The sequence below is a fragment of the Oryzias latipes genome, chromosome 6, assembly GCF_053564925.1.
Source record: "Oryzias latipes strain Hd-rR chromosome 6, Olatipes_Hd-rR_3.1".
NCBI classification, from domain to species: domain Eukaryota; kingdom Metazoa; phylum Chordata; class Actinopteri; order Beloniformes; family Adrianichthyidae; genus Oryzias; species Oryzias latipes.
In genome coordinates, this window is record NC_136242.1 from 21,354,643 (window position 1) to 21,371,609 (window position 16,967).

At 36.9% G+C, this 16,967-nt stretch overlaps 1 protein-coding gene and 1 long non-coding RNA gene across 5 annotated transcripts in view; both read right to left on the reverse strand.

The window, feature by feature from the left end:
- The window catches only part of LOC144992453 (uncharacterized), a 72,676-nt gene extending 62,740 nt beyond the window's left edge, over positions 1-9,936 (reverse strand). Inside the window, exons 1-2 of one of the 2 annotated variants that reach the window (XR_013656422.1) lie at positions 9,559-9,936; positions 9,404-9,492 (exon numbers count right to left, since the gene is read on the reverse strand). This is a non-coding gene — a long non-coding RNA (uncharacterized LOC144992453). Of the gene's footprint in view, positions 1-9,403; positions 9,496-9,558 lie in introns of both variants that reach the window. The other variant, XR_013656423.1, reaches the window with a different exon arrangement.
- A 1,533-nt stretch (positions 9,937-11,469) lies between these two features.
- On the reverse strand, positions 11,470-15,582 carry lysmd4 (LysM, putative peptidoglycan-binding, domain containing 4). 3 transcript variants are annotated; one of them, XM_078948759.1, is made up of 3 exons: positions 15,461-15,582; positions 13,742-14,027; positions 11,470-13,661 (listed from the first exon to the last, which is right to left on the reverse strand). In XM_078948759.1, the coding sequence occupies exons 2-3, from the start codon at positions 13,988-13,990 to the stop codon at positions 13,125-13,127; spliced, it is 786 nt and encodes a 261-aa protein (XP_078804885.1). In that variant the 5' UTR covers positions 13,991-14,027; positions 15,461-15,582; the 3' UTR covers positions 11,470-13,124. The 3 variants fall into 3 exon arrangements, with proteins under 3 accessions (XP_078804885.1, XP_004070077.1, XP_078804886.1); XM_004070029.5 differs by having other exon boundaries at positions 15,338-15,539; XM_078948760.1 differs by lacking the exon at positions 15,461-15,582 and adding an exon at positions 15,057-15,181.
- Positions 15,583-16,967: the final 1,385 nt, after the last annotated feature.

Sequence of the window (16,967 nt, forward strand, 5' to 3'; positions counted from 1 at the left end):
AATAATTCACAAGCAAAAATTTACTTTTACAGCTGTTGTTTTTACTTATTTGGTCACATGGAGAAATATTTTATTTATCAAGAGTTGAAAAATATTCCGAAGCAAAATGAATATATGTAAAACCATCAATGCAATACAACAGTTATTTAATCCTTAACAACAAATTTGAGCATTCAAATTAATCAATATGAAACTTAACTGAACAAGTCAACAAAGAAAACATCCAAGTTTCATTTTTGTGCACTGATTAAACCGGTTAAATGACTCGTGTTTGAACTGAAACTTCTCTTTGAGTGACTCTCGTCTTTTTTTTATCCAGTGGGTTGAACGAAACCCCTGCTTCAAATGATAGCCATGTTGTGCACTTCCTAACCTGACGCATGGAAGAGGGTGGGACTTAAAGATATAGAATTTTGTTTAAATCACCTTAAAGTTGGAAGTTTTTAAGAGATTTCTCTTCCATACACTCATTTTTCAAGCACTTTGACACTTTCAGTTCACCACATTTATCCTAATAATTAAATATTTTATTTTGTGTTTAAAAAAGAAAATTAAATTAAATTAAATCAAATCTCATCTAATTGCAAATATTCAAAAAAAATTCAATATGTCCGAGCCAAACAGGCAAATAGGGCAAAAGATATTGATTAAAAAATATTCATGCTCAAACTTCAAATACAAATTTCTGCTGCGTCTGTTGCTTCACAATGGCTTTCCTCTTTTTTGGAACAAATACCCACAGTTAGTGTAAAAATGTTGTATATTAGTCCTCTACAACTGCTACAGCATTAAAAACACAACCATCTGTATGATAGCAGAGTAACATTTTCTTTTTTGCCATTAATCCATCCAACCCAGTTTTTGGTCACTTAACAAAATTATACTAAATTTAAATTAAATCGGAGTGAATTTGGTATAAATGACACAAAATGATTAATTTAATGAAAAAATGTTAATATAACAAACCATTCATTTTAATTTTTCTTTTTTTTAAAACGTAGTGTGTTGTAAAAGCTGGTGTAGATTGTGTTGATTTGAGATGGTTCACTGCTCGTTATTGCAGTTTTCCAACCAGGCTGTCATGAAACCCCAGTAAAACACACACAAACTTTCATTGTGAAACATCCTTCAAGTGATCATTGGTGCCAAGACATGTGATCACATCAAAACACATCAGTTTTACTTTTTTTTTCCTGACCACTTCTCAGCCGCTGAACCATAAGCTCTGTGACCAACAAACAACCATAGATGTCAAAGAGCCACGCAAAATGCATGCGACTAAAAGCTAAAAGCACAGTGTAATCATGTTTTCCATTACCATACATTTCTCCCCCTGTAGCCTGGGAGCATAAATGAGGGTCAAAAAAATGCATCAGTATGTGGAATGTCATATCAGTTCCAGAGTCAAGGGAAACTGTAAGAGCACACTTTTGTACTGGAAGGCGTTTCAATGTCTTTAAGACAAGTTAAGGCAGTGGTCACTATTCAAGACATGCAATACAGACCAACAAAACATGTTTTATCGAGCATTTTCTACTGGCAGCCTTAATGCTTTTCTAGCTCTCCCAAACACAAAGTTGTGCATCTAAACAAAATGTTAAATAGACCTTAGATATCTTCTGACTTTCTTCATTTTCTTTTAATATTCATGCTATAAAGTCCGTACATGCTGAAGTTTGTTTTTAAAATTTAGCAGTATCTTTAATTTTAATACAAACTGTGGCTTTGCAGTCTCCAGCACAAAGCTGACGGTTCCAGAGCAGAGTTGACTCTTGTTTCTCAAGGGCTGCATTTCTTTTGTCCTGATTGCTATCATAGTTCAAGTGAAAGTACATATTTGAATGTAATATGTTGAAAATAGAACATTAGCTCCCTTTTCTGGGCACTGATTATGAAGTGACATGGCTCATCAGGCTTGGGACGTGCTGAAGGGGCCAGTTTGAAGATCTTGTGTCCTTGTGCCGGTGATTACAAAGGTAAGAGTGATGATCATCCTCTAACAACTGGCTTCACATTAGAGACCTACTTTAATATATTTGTAGCTGAGTCAAATAGTTCTCTATATTTTGTTAGTGTGAAAATATACTCTGCAGTTTTAGCAGGCCAGTCTTGATAAATAAGTCTACAAGTAATTGGATGGATAGCTGTGAAATCTGGGGCAAATATAGGGTCAAAAAATTAGCCTCTGACTTTTGGAATTTAACACTCTTGAGGAAAATTGCATGTATTTGTGGATTTGACAAAGTAAAAGGGCAAAACCTAAGACAAGCAATAGTTTCTTTGTCAACTTAATTTTAGCATGTGGTCATTGTGGTTGCAGGCAGTTGCTAGCATTTTCATGACAGCTGCAAAAACAAAACAAATAAAGGCTTAACAAGCGGCTCACTGGGAAACACTTCTTACCAAATCTTGAGTGGCTGTCATAAGAAAAAGGAAGAATTTCCTACTACAGACCATACTATTAGATCCAGCAATGTATCAGTGCCCTGACTTGTACCAAGAGAGCACAGCAACAAAGAAAAGGATTCGAATTTTGGAATTGGAAATCTAAAACTGCTCATCGCGCACCACAGTTCTTCTTTTTTTGTTCCACTTTAGATTTTTCCATTTCCTATTTAGCACAAAAATGTGTCTCCAAAATTGGCTTCATTTAATGTGCGGAAAGCTCTGCTTGTGTTTGAAGACTCCAAAGGCAATTGGTGACCAGCCACAGTGATTAGTTTGTCTTTTCAACTCACATTCTCTGGCACCCTTAAACATTGAAGAGAACCAGCAGTTAAAGACAGTTTATTGGGATTACTTTGAATGTCGTCCTCTGCACTGGCAAATAAATGTGAAGGCTGCAGTTTATTGTTGCATTATAAAAGGTTCATCTTTCTGCCGGTACTTGGCCTTGGATCAGGAACAGCTTGTGGGTAGCAGCTTTGGGACCCACATGATGAAGGATATAAGCTTGTTTCCTGATTTCAGCTTGATAAAGCTTGATTCTAACATGCTGTTATTTAGAAATAAGTCAAGCCTGTTAAAGCGTTGTTAAAGAAAAAAGGAAAAAAAGACAAGTGCTACTCAAAAAACAAAGACTAAAATCTCCATGATCTCTGGTGTGTCTCTGTGAAGTCATTACACACAATTACTTTCACATGCTAACTTCCATGCAAATGCGAGTAACAGCACACACACGCACAGCTTTCACAGGCAAATAACATTTCCTTTCAAAGGCGCCTTTGACAACATCTACTCAGGAACATCTGGGAATGGCAGGAAATTCGGCATCTCCTACAGTGACGTGCAAAGAGGGTTTTTTTCCAGGCACTTCAGAAGGATGAGCACCCTGCTGAACCCCACAACCTCCAAGGCCTGACAGGATTTATAGAGTCCAGCAGCAAGTGGTTCTCATTACGCACGTCATCTTTCAGACAAATTGCTGCATGGGGTCTACAGCTGGGGTGTTGAGATGATCCTTGTTTCCTGGCATAATTATTTTTATTTGGTGTTTTCACAAAACATCCACAGCATTGTTCCAGCTGTTGTTAACAATAGATGCTGTGACTTCAAGAAACGCGGCAGATGTTTTTTCTTTTCTCCTTTTATCACTTGGATACGTTGATTGTTCTGCTTACAGTTGTTCAAAGTCCAATCATTGCTCAACCCCCCCCCCCCCCCCCCAATTCCAGTTTAAAGACTCCCAGTCTTAAGCCTTGTTTTTATATTAGAACTGGACAGCATGAACCCCTCCCCCTTGCATTCCAAACAGGAAGTACCGCTGGTTCCAAGAAACTTGGACTTCTATTAAGAAATAAACTGCTATTTATCAGTTATTAGCATATATTTGTCTGAATAACCAATTTCACTCTATTACCTTTTTTAACACGTCCTTGCAATTTGTAATTTTTTTCAAGATATTTTTTCTGTAGTAAAAGTTAATCAAGTTATAAACTAACCAATCAGATGCCTTAAATAAAATCATGTGGACTCACACAGAATGTTTAAAACATTTGATTGACAGATTCTTGTTTCCTGACACATTTATTTTTATTTGGTGTTTTCACAAAAAATTCACAGCATTGTTCCAGCTGTTGTTAACAGTAGGTGGAAATAATAGAAGTGTACTTTTTAAAAACTTTAAAGACTGGGCCCTAATGTCCTCTCAAACAGATGTTTTGGTTATTCCAAAAGACAGAACTAAAACATACAGTGAGGCCTCATTCAGTTTTTGGAACAGCCTCTCAGAAAACCTCAGGGCTGCAGAAGCTCTCTGTTTTTTTGCTTTGTTTTGTGTTTTAATCTGGATTTTAGTTTAAATTTAGGAATTTATTCAATATTTTAATTATTTTATGTTCTCTTTTTACTCATTTGATTTGTTTTTAGCCACTTTCACTCATATCTCTCTATTAAGGTTTATTTATTTACTTATCTGATTATTTATATCTGTTTTGTGGCATGGTATGGGTCTCACACAAAATATTTGTGAAATGTCTTGCTTTTTGCCTTCAAATTGTTGATTACGTTTTTATATAAAGCACTTTGAGTAACATGAGATGGAGAAGTGCTTTAAAACTAAAGTGATTTGATGTAATCTTTTACGAGATTCTTTTTAGTTATCCAAATTCCACAGATGAGTTATCAAATTTAGAAAGCTATAATGAATTTTAAAAAGTCTGCACACACAGCAGAGTATATTGAGACCAACATCATCAACATAAGCTGGTTCAACACAGTTGACCTCTGTCAACCTTTGATTGCGGGTTCCAGTCCCGCCTTGCCCACCCTCGTGTCGAAGTGTCCTTGGGCAAGACACTGAACCCCACCTTGTCTCTGGTGGAAGGTTGGCACCAGTGTTCGGCAGCAGAGCCGGCATCAGTGTGTGAATGGGTGAATGGGACTGTGACAGTAAAAGCTTTGGGCCTTTAAGGAAGGTAAAAAAAAGAAAGCTATACGCCATTTACCATTTATCCATGGCTGTCTTTGTGAATTCCTTCCTTTCTGCTAGGACTTGTCATTTGCTGCCAACAAGAATACAAAGGACTTAACAAGGGCAGGGAACCTACATAATTTATAAAGAAAGCACACAATTAAGCTGAATAACATTCTCTCTAAACTGTTTATACATTTAAAAAATGTTAAATTACTTCTGACAATACAACCCATTGTTTTCCTTTGTGTAAATAATCAATCGGAAACCTGTAATAAATAAAAGTAATTCAGAAAGAAATGATTATAAATACAACTAAGGTTTGAAGCCTACTTTAGATAGTAGAGATTTTCATGCAAAAACCGACACTCAGTAGAAAGAAATAAAAAATGATAGTTATTACAAAAAGGAAAGCATAGAGAGAAATCTGAGATGCACATATCTGACAGAGTAGACTCATTTACTTGATCCTATTTTTGGACATTTATGGTGACATGCAGTTTGTTTTTACAGGGTCTAAATAGAAGAAATGTTTCTTTGTGCTACGAACAGCTTATTTTGATTGTTATCAACAATAGGCTATACCTGTATGCTTTCATGGGACCTTGTCTGGATGCTCTGCTGCCCAGAATTCTCATTTGTCTGGAGCATTTACATTAAGCATTCCACTGTGCTTATGGGCTAAAGTGTCATAAATCTATTTATTGCAAACCCAGAGTTTCACAGAGTAAACTCAAGCAACCATTACCTTTGACTGAAAACATTGACAAACCTTTTAAAAAAATATACACCACCTTGGTTTTACTTGAACACATCATCAGTGATAAACCTGAGGTCATGGGTGTTTCGGGTCTTTAATCATCAAACAATCTCACTCGGGCGACTCAACCCAGGGTGATCAGCCCCCCACATGTGTCCAAGTGGCCCACTACTCCACGGATCCCCCTTCTGGATCCACAGCCATAGCCTCTCCGGATATCAGCAGCCTCAATTATGTTTTTGATAGCTCTTCTGCACAGCTGACCTTTTTCCCCAAGGAGTTTGAGGGCGCGTGATAGTGACTGGCCAGCAAAATCCAGGCTCCCCACCTCTGCTGGTTTGCAGCAGACTTTCCAGCCTATGCTCTGGCATTCGGACACTAGCTCGGCATATTTGGCCCCTTTGCGCTCATTTGCCTCCTAACAGTCTATCTTCCCAGGAGACAGACAGTAAATAAGATAGATAGATAGATTTGGGATTTATGTGGTATAGTTGTTTTGTCCCAAAACACAATTTTTTTTAGCAATATATTTATGTTTGTAAGTGATATTAGTCCTACTAGTTAGCAATAACTAGCTTGAGAAATATAAAGAAAATGCACATTTGGAATTATAGGAAAAAAATCAGAACGTCTTATTAATTTTTGTCATATAGTTTATCTCTGAATTTGTTGCTCTTCTTTATGTTATACATTGACAGTTTGAGCCCTGTTGTAAAAAAGCTTTTTTACAATGATAGTAAAAAACTATCTTCAATATGTATTTTCTTAAAAACGTACACAATAAAAATATTAAATAAACACAATAGAATTAGAACACAAAGTGACTACACAAAATACAAATTATTTGAACGCAAAACAGCACCATTTTGATGTGTCTTCCCAGCATAGAAAGATCATAAAGATAAAAAAAAACAAATAAGATAATCCATAAGACATGAGCTAAATTGATTTATTTTACTTTTTGAACAGATATTAAGCAGTAAGAAAAATAAGAAAATTATTTGAGAAAAAAAAGAGCATTACAAAGTTTAGTTTTACTGTTTTTATGAGCTTTAAATTCAAATTCAAATTAATTTTATTTAAATAGCACCTTTCATGTAAAAAACAGCTCAAGGTTTTGGGAGTTTAATAAGCAAAGATTTTCACAAGGTAATCATCTGCCCTTAATGAATGAATCAGGGGCAGTTGTAAAGAAAGTTGTAAAGACCCATAAAAATGGCTGTTTTGGCGGTTTAAGATTTTTGTTCACATGGAAAATCCTTCAAACACGATGCAATATGGAATTCACCAATCTGGTGAGCATTGATAAGCACTAGTATTTAGCAGAGACTTCTGGGGCACTTTTTTTTGGAATTGTAGATTTAGACAGCATTTCAAATCGACGAACGCACTATATCGTACACTAAGTAGTGAATAGCGAAGGAATTTGGACACCGTTTCAGTTTGTCCTATATGCTGAGAAAAATTACGTGCAATTGAAAAACATGCATGTTCCTATTTCCTGTAGTTTACATTCCAGTAAAAACACACGTTTCATCTTAGGCCTAGTTTAAACTTTAAAGCCATTTGGAATAACTCAGGTTGCATTTGTCGCAAGGCCATCAGAGCGGAAACGCCTCGATCGCTGGGACATGTGACACCTGCCATCATCACCTGCAGCAGGAAATGTACGCCCATAGCGCAATCGCGAGCAAATTGTGTCATTTGAGTTGAAACTATTTCAAACAATTTAAGTATGCAATGACAGAGAAAACTCTGTCCAGAAAATGTCTTTTCAACACTGCTGATGATGAAAACTCAATTGAAGAAATTAGGAAATTTCTAACTTCACACACAGACACAGAGAGAGATGACAACTGGATAGAAAATAGATCTTGCAGCACCAGAGAATGCAATGCATCCCTGTTTTCTTATTTTTTTTTTTTGCCTCTGTATTGCCCGTTTCTGTTTGGTGGACAAACATACCACTTCCTACTCTACCTCATCATGTACCTGCACCAAGTGTATGACCAAGATGTCCTTCATGTTAAAAATAAATGCTGTAGACAATCATATCGCTTGAAAGTGATGCGATGGCTGATCACTGTGAGGCTTCAGAACCTACAGGTCTTACACAGTGCAAAATGTTGAAATCCAACAATAGTCAAGTGGGAGGAGACTGAATAAATCCAGTTAGTCTAACAGGACTGAAATAAGGGTTTCTGTCAAAAATAAAAGCATGACTGATACTTGCAGAACTGTTCCTGAATTAACTTTGGGAACAGGGTCTAACATACATTTGAGACAGAAAAATAGTTGTAAAGCCTACAGCGCCAAGTTGGACAAAAAACAAGGAAACAGATCAAAAATTCCTCATACCAGCTGTCAGTCACAGTGTTGGAAAGGTCTGCTTTTGGCCTTGTTTCTCACCCGTTGCAGACGTTGAGTCACCCACACACTCCTCAGTGCACCCGAGTATTAGTGAGCCCATCTGTCTAACTTGGATAAAATTGGGTCATCCAAAAGACCAATGCTTTGACGCACAAATCTGCATCAGAATGGCTGACAAAGAAAAGACCTGATGCTTTGGAAGTCTGGAGTTGAACTGAAGATTCTGGAGAAATAACATGAGAGTGCTGAACTGAACTAAAAAAAAAAAGCTAAAGAAGGTTTTATGAGCAAATGTAAGATTATAAAACGAAATTTTTTTTTATTGTCTTACTATTAATTCCCATTTCACATCACCATCTTTTTGGGTTTTAGCTTTATTTATTTTTAGCCATTTTAACTGGGGACCTGGATGTCCTGGAAAGAATTTAAAACAGGTGCTTTACAATTGGTTCCTGCTTAGCGGGGGAGAAAGAAGAACAGCCATTGCATTCTCCAACCAGCTGTGTTGTCAATCCAAGTTTGGCGGTCGACATCAGCATTTACATTCAACATTGCTGTTGTTTAGTAATATTAATTTTAGGTAAAGCCAAAGAGAAGCTGGAAAGAGCGACTCAAGCAATCTTATCAGATTCTGACTAGCTGTGTGTTCTTCAACAGACACTGCAGCATCTGGCAAAGATTTGTACATAAAAATGCTGGACGGAGACTCAAAGAAAACAGTGTTTTAATTGAATCCACTCTTAAGTCCGTGGTACTGATTTTTCTTCTGGCAGAAACTTGCAAAAACAGACATGGGCTGATTTGCCACATAACCTCTTTTACAGGTTAAAACCGTTTCTGACAGAAATTTCCTGAACAAATTTGTCTAAAATTCTAAAAAAGATGGAGAAAAAGGTGAAAAGGGCTTCACAAAAACACACTATTTGTGGTGGTCTAATAACCTTTGTCTCCCTCCTTCCAACAGTCGAACAGCAACACACTACTGGCACAACACTAAACCTGCTGCTGTGCAACAACAACACACACACATTCAAATTCCACAAACAGCAAATTGCTTCTTCCATTCCCCACCACGCCCTGCTTTCGTTCTCAACCACCTGCAAAACAAACTGCTGGAAATTTCACTACAAATTGCCCTCTGTCTCCCAAATCCCCCCGGAGACTGCTGGAAACTGAAGCCCTGGAGTTCCCTGCCCCCACGCAGGCCAGACATTAAATTCATTTAAAACAATACTGGCTTATAAATCACAGATTGTGCTCCTTTTGTTTGTACTTTGAAGTATTTACTCACGGACTTTAGTTCTGAAAAAAAGGGTGGAAAACAACTGTTGACAACCAAAGACTGCATTTAACAAAACTACCTTGGGATCAGGATTTCCTGTCCATAATCATCACACATGCTTCTGTGGTTTTCCAGTCAACAAGACTTGGTGAAGCTCAGCCCGCAGTTCTGCTAAGAAAGAATGAAAACTGAGACCTGTTTCGCTTCATGGGAAAATCAAACGAAGGCACATACCTTTGCAGTGAATAATGATCAACAGCACCAGGGGCCATTGTTGGAGCCACAGTGCCGCCTGGTGACTGCTCTCCTCTACTTCAAACAGCCAGGAATGTCAGGGAGTGAGTCAACGGCCGATGTGCCAGGGAGATGAGTGTTGAAAGCTCCTTGGAAAAAGGATTAGAAGTGTTTATGTTGGCCTAATGGCCCACTGCCAGCTGTTCAAGTGTGCAAACTTCTTAAAGCTGCAGAGCCCTCTGTTTACCTTCCTCCCATGCTTTGCCACGGTGAAAAAGTGCCAACCACTGTCTTTCTAAAAGTTCCTAGAATCTCCCCTAAAAAACCCACCCAGGCTAAACGTATGTGCTTGAATGTACTCATGACAGATCGATTTGTGTTCACTATAAATACCCCAGCAGAAATAGAATAAAAAAAAAGAATCAGGAGTAGAAACGGACTGAAGCCTGGGAGCTGGCACAGGGCCACAGCTTTGTGGCCTGGAGCTAGATCATAGCGGGCTTCGTGAGCTGTCGTTGTGAAATGAGGGTCTCAGGTTGAGGGATAATAAAAGGCAGGCTCAGCAGCTGTACAGCAAACTGGGCCTGGTTCTTCAGCCACAGAAGGTTGTTTTCTTCCAAACTTGTTGGCCATGGAACCACTGTTTGAAGTAAATGGCTTCCACATGCACAGTGCAAGACTTTTTAACATATAATAGGCCTTAATCTTTGCCGGCTTTTGTTTATCTTAATAATATTAATATTTTCTAATTAATTTAGAAGCAACTAAAATATTTGTTTAGGCGTAAGAGAGGACTACTTTACCTGTACATGTGTGTGGCATAGGTATGAATGAGAAAAAGCAACAGTTTGCTGCTTTACCTTTAAATAGCTCCACTGGAGAAAACTCCATTAATCCTGGATAATTTATTCTGTTGATGGATTCACGCAGATCTGTACTGAAAGCCTTGTCTTGGTTTTCAGGGTTGCATACATTATTTTTTGGGGCTTTTATTTTAATCACTCAAGTCAAAATAAATTGGTATTAATCTTGCCGTTTTTGCAGGTTCCAAAACTCAGATTTTTGTGGAAAAATGAGTCACAGTCCACAACAGAAACAACCCCTGGAAAAAAAATAGTCAATTTAAGTGTACAAGAACAATAAAAGTGAGGCTGTATATTTTTTATCCAATATAGTCTGAAGAAATATGCAGTTAGAAGGCTTCCTACACATCCACGATCTATAGGAGCGGCCTGAAACATGAGGTTCTGGAGCCACATGTGGCTCTTTTTGTCCCACAATTGTGGCGCTTTGGCTTTAAAGAAAACGTCTACTATGGTATGGAATAGGCCCCCCACTCTCGGTTTTATTTGCAAAACCGAGAGGATCCTTCTGTGTTTTAAAAATGCCTTCGAAAACTACTGTTTGACTTTAAAAGAATGAAAGAAAGAAAAAAGTATTTTTTGACAAGATGGGTATCTGTGATTAAGGGAGCCGGTTTAGCTCGTGCTGGTTTGCGGCGCCTTCCGTCCGTGAAACCAGGGTTTGAATCCGGGCTCACTGTTCACTTCTCTGCCGGTCCCAAGCCCGGATAATTGAGAGGGTTGCGTCAGGAAGGGCATCCGGCGTAAAACATTGCCAAATTAACCATGCGACTCATCCTCGAAGGAGAGGTTGTTTCGCTGTGGCGACCCCTGATGGGAAAAGCCGAAAGAGAAAGAAGAAGGTATCTGTGATTACCTCATTAATTCATTGCCATAGAACTCTTCCACTTTGAAGCAGTTCTTCTACAGGACAGCATTTCCAGAACGTCTTCCTTTTGAAGGTTATAGAGCTTTTTCAAATGACACGGCGGGAAAGAGAGCAGAACATTGACTGTACACAAAACATGACAAAGCAGGATTAATAAGTCAAATATCCACTCACCAAAGGTCAAGGTTATTTTTGCATGTTTTATTGTCGGTTGCAAGACAGATCATCGCCCTAAACTGGCTCACCACCCATATCAGTGGATACAAGAGTGTCTGACTGGCAAACAACTGCTAAAAATGGGAAATTTTTCAAAAAGATGGTCCAATTTTAGCCTGATTTTTGTTTGATCCTTGAATGTTAATGATCACTATATTTAATTAAGCAAATGTGACTTAAATGTGTCATTGTTTTTGTTTGTGTTTCTTTATTATTATGATTATGATTATGTCTAATAGTGCTGTATGCGATGGAGATGTCAATTTCCATGCGGGAACCTCCCAAATGGATAAATAAAGTTGACCATCTATCTATATCTATCTATCTATCTATCTATCTATCTATCTATTATCTATGCATTTTATCATTTCTGTAATGAAATATCTTTGTGATTTTATTATGTTGACTCCAATTAATGCTTGAAATAAAAATAAATCAAATGCATGCCGTTATATTAACCTCATTTTACATCTGTATTCAGTCTACTGTTTTTTTAACCTGTACTTGCTACACATTACTGTTTGTTAGAGTTATGTTCATTGACAAAAAATAAAAATAAATCTAATAGTCTACCCGTCTTTATTGACTATAGTCTCCCCAATGCGTATCCACTATCCAGGTCACTTTGTGCCACTTTTACCTCTTCTGGAAGTGAGTGGGGGATTTGTAGCTTGATATTTTTTTACAGATTCAGATGAAATAAAATAAATTTGAAGTCCCTCTGTGTTTCTCTCTGGATCTCAGCTCAATTCTGTATATTTAGTGCCCAAAAGAAGGAACATCAGGATATGAGCTTTTGGATTTTTAAAGAACCAAAGGAAGAAATTCACATGAGGAAGTGCTACAACATTTGAATCCAACATTTCAGAAATAGACAATAGTGTAATCCAACAACAGTTTTAAATTCAAACCCTTTCAAGGAATATAGGAAGAAACTAACATGCTCTGACTATCTTAAAATAATTATTTGACAAACTAAAGTATGAAATGACTAATTCCTGGCAGGGTGGAAGATTTAGCAACAAAAAAATACTGTAAACAAATTCACTCTTTTAGCACATTTAGACAAAAGAAACACACCAGAGGTGAACAACCAAACAAGTAACATTGCACTTCATTTTTCTCTGCACCAGTTTTTACCTTACAAGTCATTTTCAGAGTTAAATCCTCATTTGAACTTCAAGCTAATCTAAAAAATTCAAACAATGAGAAGCAGCAGTTTGAAAACAAAACACTAGAGTCAAAAAACACACAAGTTAAAAATAATAAAGAAGTAATGATGTGGAAAAAGAATATGTCCACTTGTGTGATTTGATGTGGCTCGAGAGTTGATTTGGCTTCATGATGTTCTCACTATAACATTTTCCATTTAGATATTTGACAAATAAATAAACACTTAGCCCTCCAGTTTGATATTTTAAGCCCAAAATTCATTTTCAAAAACCTGAAAAAACAACAACAACAATAGTGGGAAAAGAGAGTATTTTCCACCCATACCAAACAAAAAAAAGGATATAAAACCAACAAGGCACTTTGGCTTTTATTAGGAGTATTATCTATTCTCATTATTGACTCATTTCTGATTCTAAAGATCCATCAGAGTTCAATCAAACCTTCCTCTATCCTGGCTCTTTAAAGGGCTCGGCTCCTCTTGTGCTGAAATCTGTCGCTGTGCTGTTCGGAGAGGAGGTGGAGGAGCGTAAGGCACCGCCGTCTGACAAACCCGCCCCATTATCTTTGGTTTTGAAATAAATGACGTAAAACAAGGGCATGACGATGCCTATCAAGAGCATGGCTACCACAGCGTTCCACCACTGGATTCCCCAGTCAGCGCCGTGACTTTTGGAGCGCCGCCTTCTCAAACCCAACCTTCGTGGTTTCTCAGAGGAAACCTCGTCTCGATCAGCTGTCGTCTGAATCAGTTTATCAATATCATTATCCACCTCCACGAGAAAGTCTGTCACCTGCTGCACGTGCGACAGGCTCCTGTCACCTCTCGTCAGGCCAGACGAGTGTGGCACTTCCTCCAGGGGATCATCTCGGCCCGACAGGGTCTCTGTCAGAAAGCTGTGCTTCGGAACTGGTATTTTGATAGATTTCAGTGCAAACAGATCCTGCTCTTGCATAAGGTTGTTCACTTGCTTTATATCTCCCACCTGTTGACAGAAAGCAGGACCTGTAAACTCATGTCAGCACTTGACAGGGAAGACGGCTGTCAACTGCGCGACTCCATTACCTTGCATCCGTACTGCAGTGCAAGCTTGCTCAGATTATCATCCTCTAAAACCTTCCGCTCCAGCAGCTGAACATTTCTGTGGTTGTCCAGCTTCATCTGCCTCATCTCCACCACACTGAGCTCCTCGTCGTCAGAGGACGTAGTCAGTTCATTCGCCGTCCTCCTGAACATGAACACCTGTCCGTCTTCGCTGGCATGAACGTCCACAGGGGCCTGGAAAGCTTGTGGGCCATGCTCCCCTCGACGCATGACGATCCAACAACCGGAGAGAGTCCCAGTTTGATCACTAAATCAAAAAGAAAGCAGTTTTAAGATGTTGAACTTGCTTATTCTACAAAAAAAAAGAAAAAGAAGTTATGTTTGTATGAAAACACATGAAATTATACTGTATTCAAGTTGGCAATAATATCGGATAGGAAAGGAGAAAATATAACTGCAAGAAGTGACGACGTTTTAAAACAAAATGAAGAACTAACTCGGTTCTACTTGTTTGGTTCATGTAAATTTGTGATATAATATTAATATATCAGGCATGGCACCCTTTCCATAATAGAAATTATTAGTCATCAGTACAATGATAAAAAAAATAAAAAGTTTTAATATCCTCTGAAATCCAGACGATCATTCTGACAGTAGCAAATACATCACTGATAGTATTTGTGCTTTATTTCATCCTTTTATTACAAGTTGTACAACTTAACTGAACAAACACAACAACAGAAATAAATCAGCATTGTAAACAGGCTTTAGATAGAAATAACATAGGCAAAGGAAACACTATTGTTACATTTTTGTGGTTATTTTCAAGATTAAACTTTAAGTTTCTTTAGATCAAAATGTAAACACGAAAACCTAAAATGTAAAAAAAACAAAAACTTCACAAAAAATACAAGAGTTTGCCGCTAGAGGACACTGTTGAGTCGAGGACTTCGTTTATTGAAAAAGGTTCACTTTGGTTTTTGTTTACAGGTAATTTGGAGATGAAAAAGTATGTGCAAATTTAGAGAGAGTGCTTGATCATAAACGCATAATTCCTTATTTCTCAAGGGCTCATGGAGGAGAAAAGTGTTACAAGTATTTGTTATTGATATAACCGAAGACTATCAAGTGGATTAAATCTGGATTTTTTTTACGGGCTCAATCTGACGGTTTTGTCTGAGATCAACGCAGGAACGTTTAATTCACCGTAACGTGTAGATTCATGTTTAAAAGTTGAACATTTAGCAAAGCATTCCCAAAAAGCTATTTTGAATGAAGCTGGTAAAGAAAGTTTGGCTAACAGCGTTTTTCCTTCTTTCTGTAGCTCTAACTTTACCTTAAACATAACTCCCATTAGACAATTCCTTTGAAAGACTAGCTTTGCCAAAAGTCCCACTTTTTTATGTAAAAAAACTAAAAAAATCAAGGTGACGCAAGTTTCGTTTCCAATGCTACCAAGATGTACTTGAAAGCAGCATCAACTTTAGCCAACAGTACTGCTAGTCCGTTAGCTTTAGCGTAACATGCAGCCGTCACTTGTTTTATTTTTGTAACAGGTTAAAAGAAGGTCGTGTTTTTTTATTTTATTTTTTAACAGGTGCGGTGAGTCGTACTTACAGAGACAAACACTTTCACCGACTCTTATATTCGGACAGCCCCGTTTCGAATGGATTTCCCTGATTTATGCTTTCGTAACAGTAACACATAATAAGGCACTAGTTTCCCTTAAACGGTCCTCACTTTCACTGGTTAAATGGCTCCCTCCGCTACTTCTTTGTTCCATTCCAAAAGACATCCACTCGAGAAGATTATCCAACAGCGCCTCCTGCAGTTTGGCAGCATTCCTAGCAAGTCAATTTATTATTATAAACAAAAAGAAATAATAAAAATAAAAAATTAATAGTTATTAAAACAAAAAAGCGACACATATTTTAGATTACAAAACAAAAAGGACATACGTTACCTTATTTACTTATCTTTTAAAAATATGGACACATCCATGATTTAAACTTTCACAGGTTAAAAACAATAAACTGTTATACAGAATTCCTTTGAATATGCAATACATTATATATAATTTAGTTAGATTGTGAGAGAATCATGTAGTTTCAATTTTTTTTATTACGATTTAGATTGGACGGATTTTACAAAATAAAAGCATATTTTCTGTTTGACCACTAGAGACTAGTATTGCTCTTTTAGTCAAGCTGATCAACAGCTGAGCAGCTTTTTTCCCCCCTAAGGATTGTTTTATTATAACCTAAATATTTCATACACTAGTGGTACTAACAGGAGTGAAAATAATTTTAGTAATTTTATGCCATCACTAAACTGAAGTGAAAGTTTTACTTGAAAAGCTAATCATATCTCCACATTTATTCACATTTTCTAAATGAAAAATTCTAAGTATCACACACCTTTTTAATAAAAAATATATTATCAATAACATTGTCAAACTGAGTTCTTGAGTATGAATTGTGCAGTTTTTCCTAAATGTCCATGGCTTAATAAATGTCTGTTACTCAAGCACTAACCTTGTTTTGATTATTTTAGACTGAAGTGGAGCTAAGATCTATAAGTCTGTCCTGCTAGTTCTGTTTCCATTGGCAGCCTGGAGTATGAATCCTTTTTCCCAAAACAATGCACTTTTTATTTTGTACAAATAGTAATGTTCTAAGAAACAATTCTTGATACTTACAAGGAATATTTAAATGTGACTTTCAAATCAATTTCCTGACTGTTAGGTAAACCATTTAAACTAGTTTATTTTGTCATATTAAACAATGTGATGTACTATTACTATTTTATGGTGATTTTATTGGCCACTTTTGATGTATTTTTATTTCTGTAAGTGGCTGTTAAGAGTAGAAAGATTTAAAACCAGTGTATTATTTAGCTTTTTAATGTTTGTGTTTATGGCATAGAAATTAAAGTAAAAAAAACAAAACTGTATTTAACTGTTAAAGAAGCTTAAATAATAATATTAAGCTCAATGGACATCAATTTTGGAAAATGATTGTAAAGAAAAGTGAATAATAGTTTAAAAATACTAAATAGTATTGGAATACTGTTGCAGTCAGTTTCAGATGATCCAATTCCAGCTTTAGGAACCAAAGCAAGTCATACGGTTTGTATTGAAAAGTAATCACTTTAAAAATCCTGTTATAATAAAAGTTACAAGAACCAGCTCTTGGCCAGCTGAAAAAAATACTTTTTTTTGTAATTTTAATTTTTGCTATCATAATTA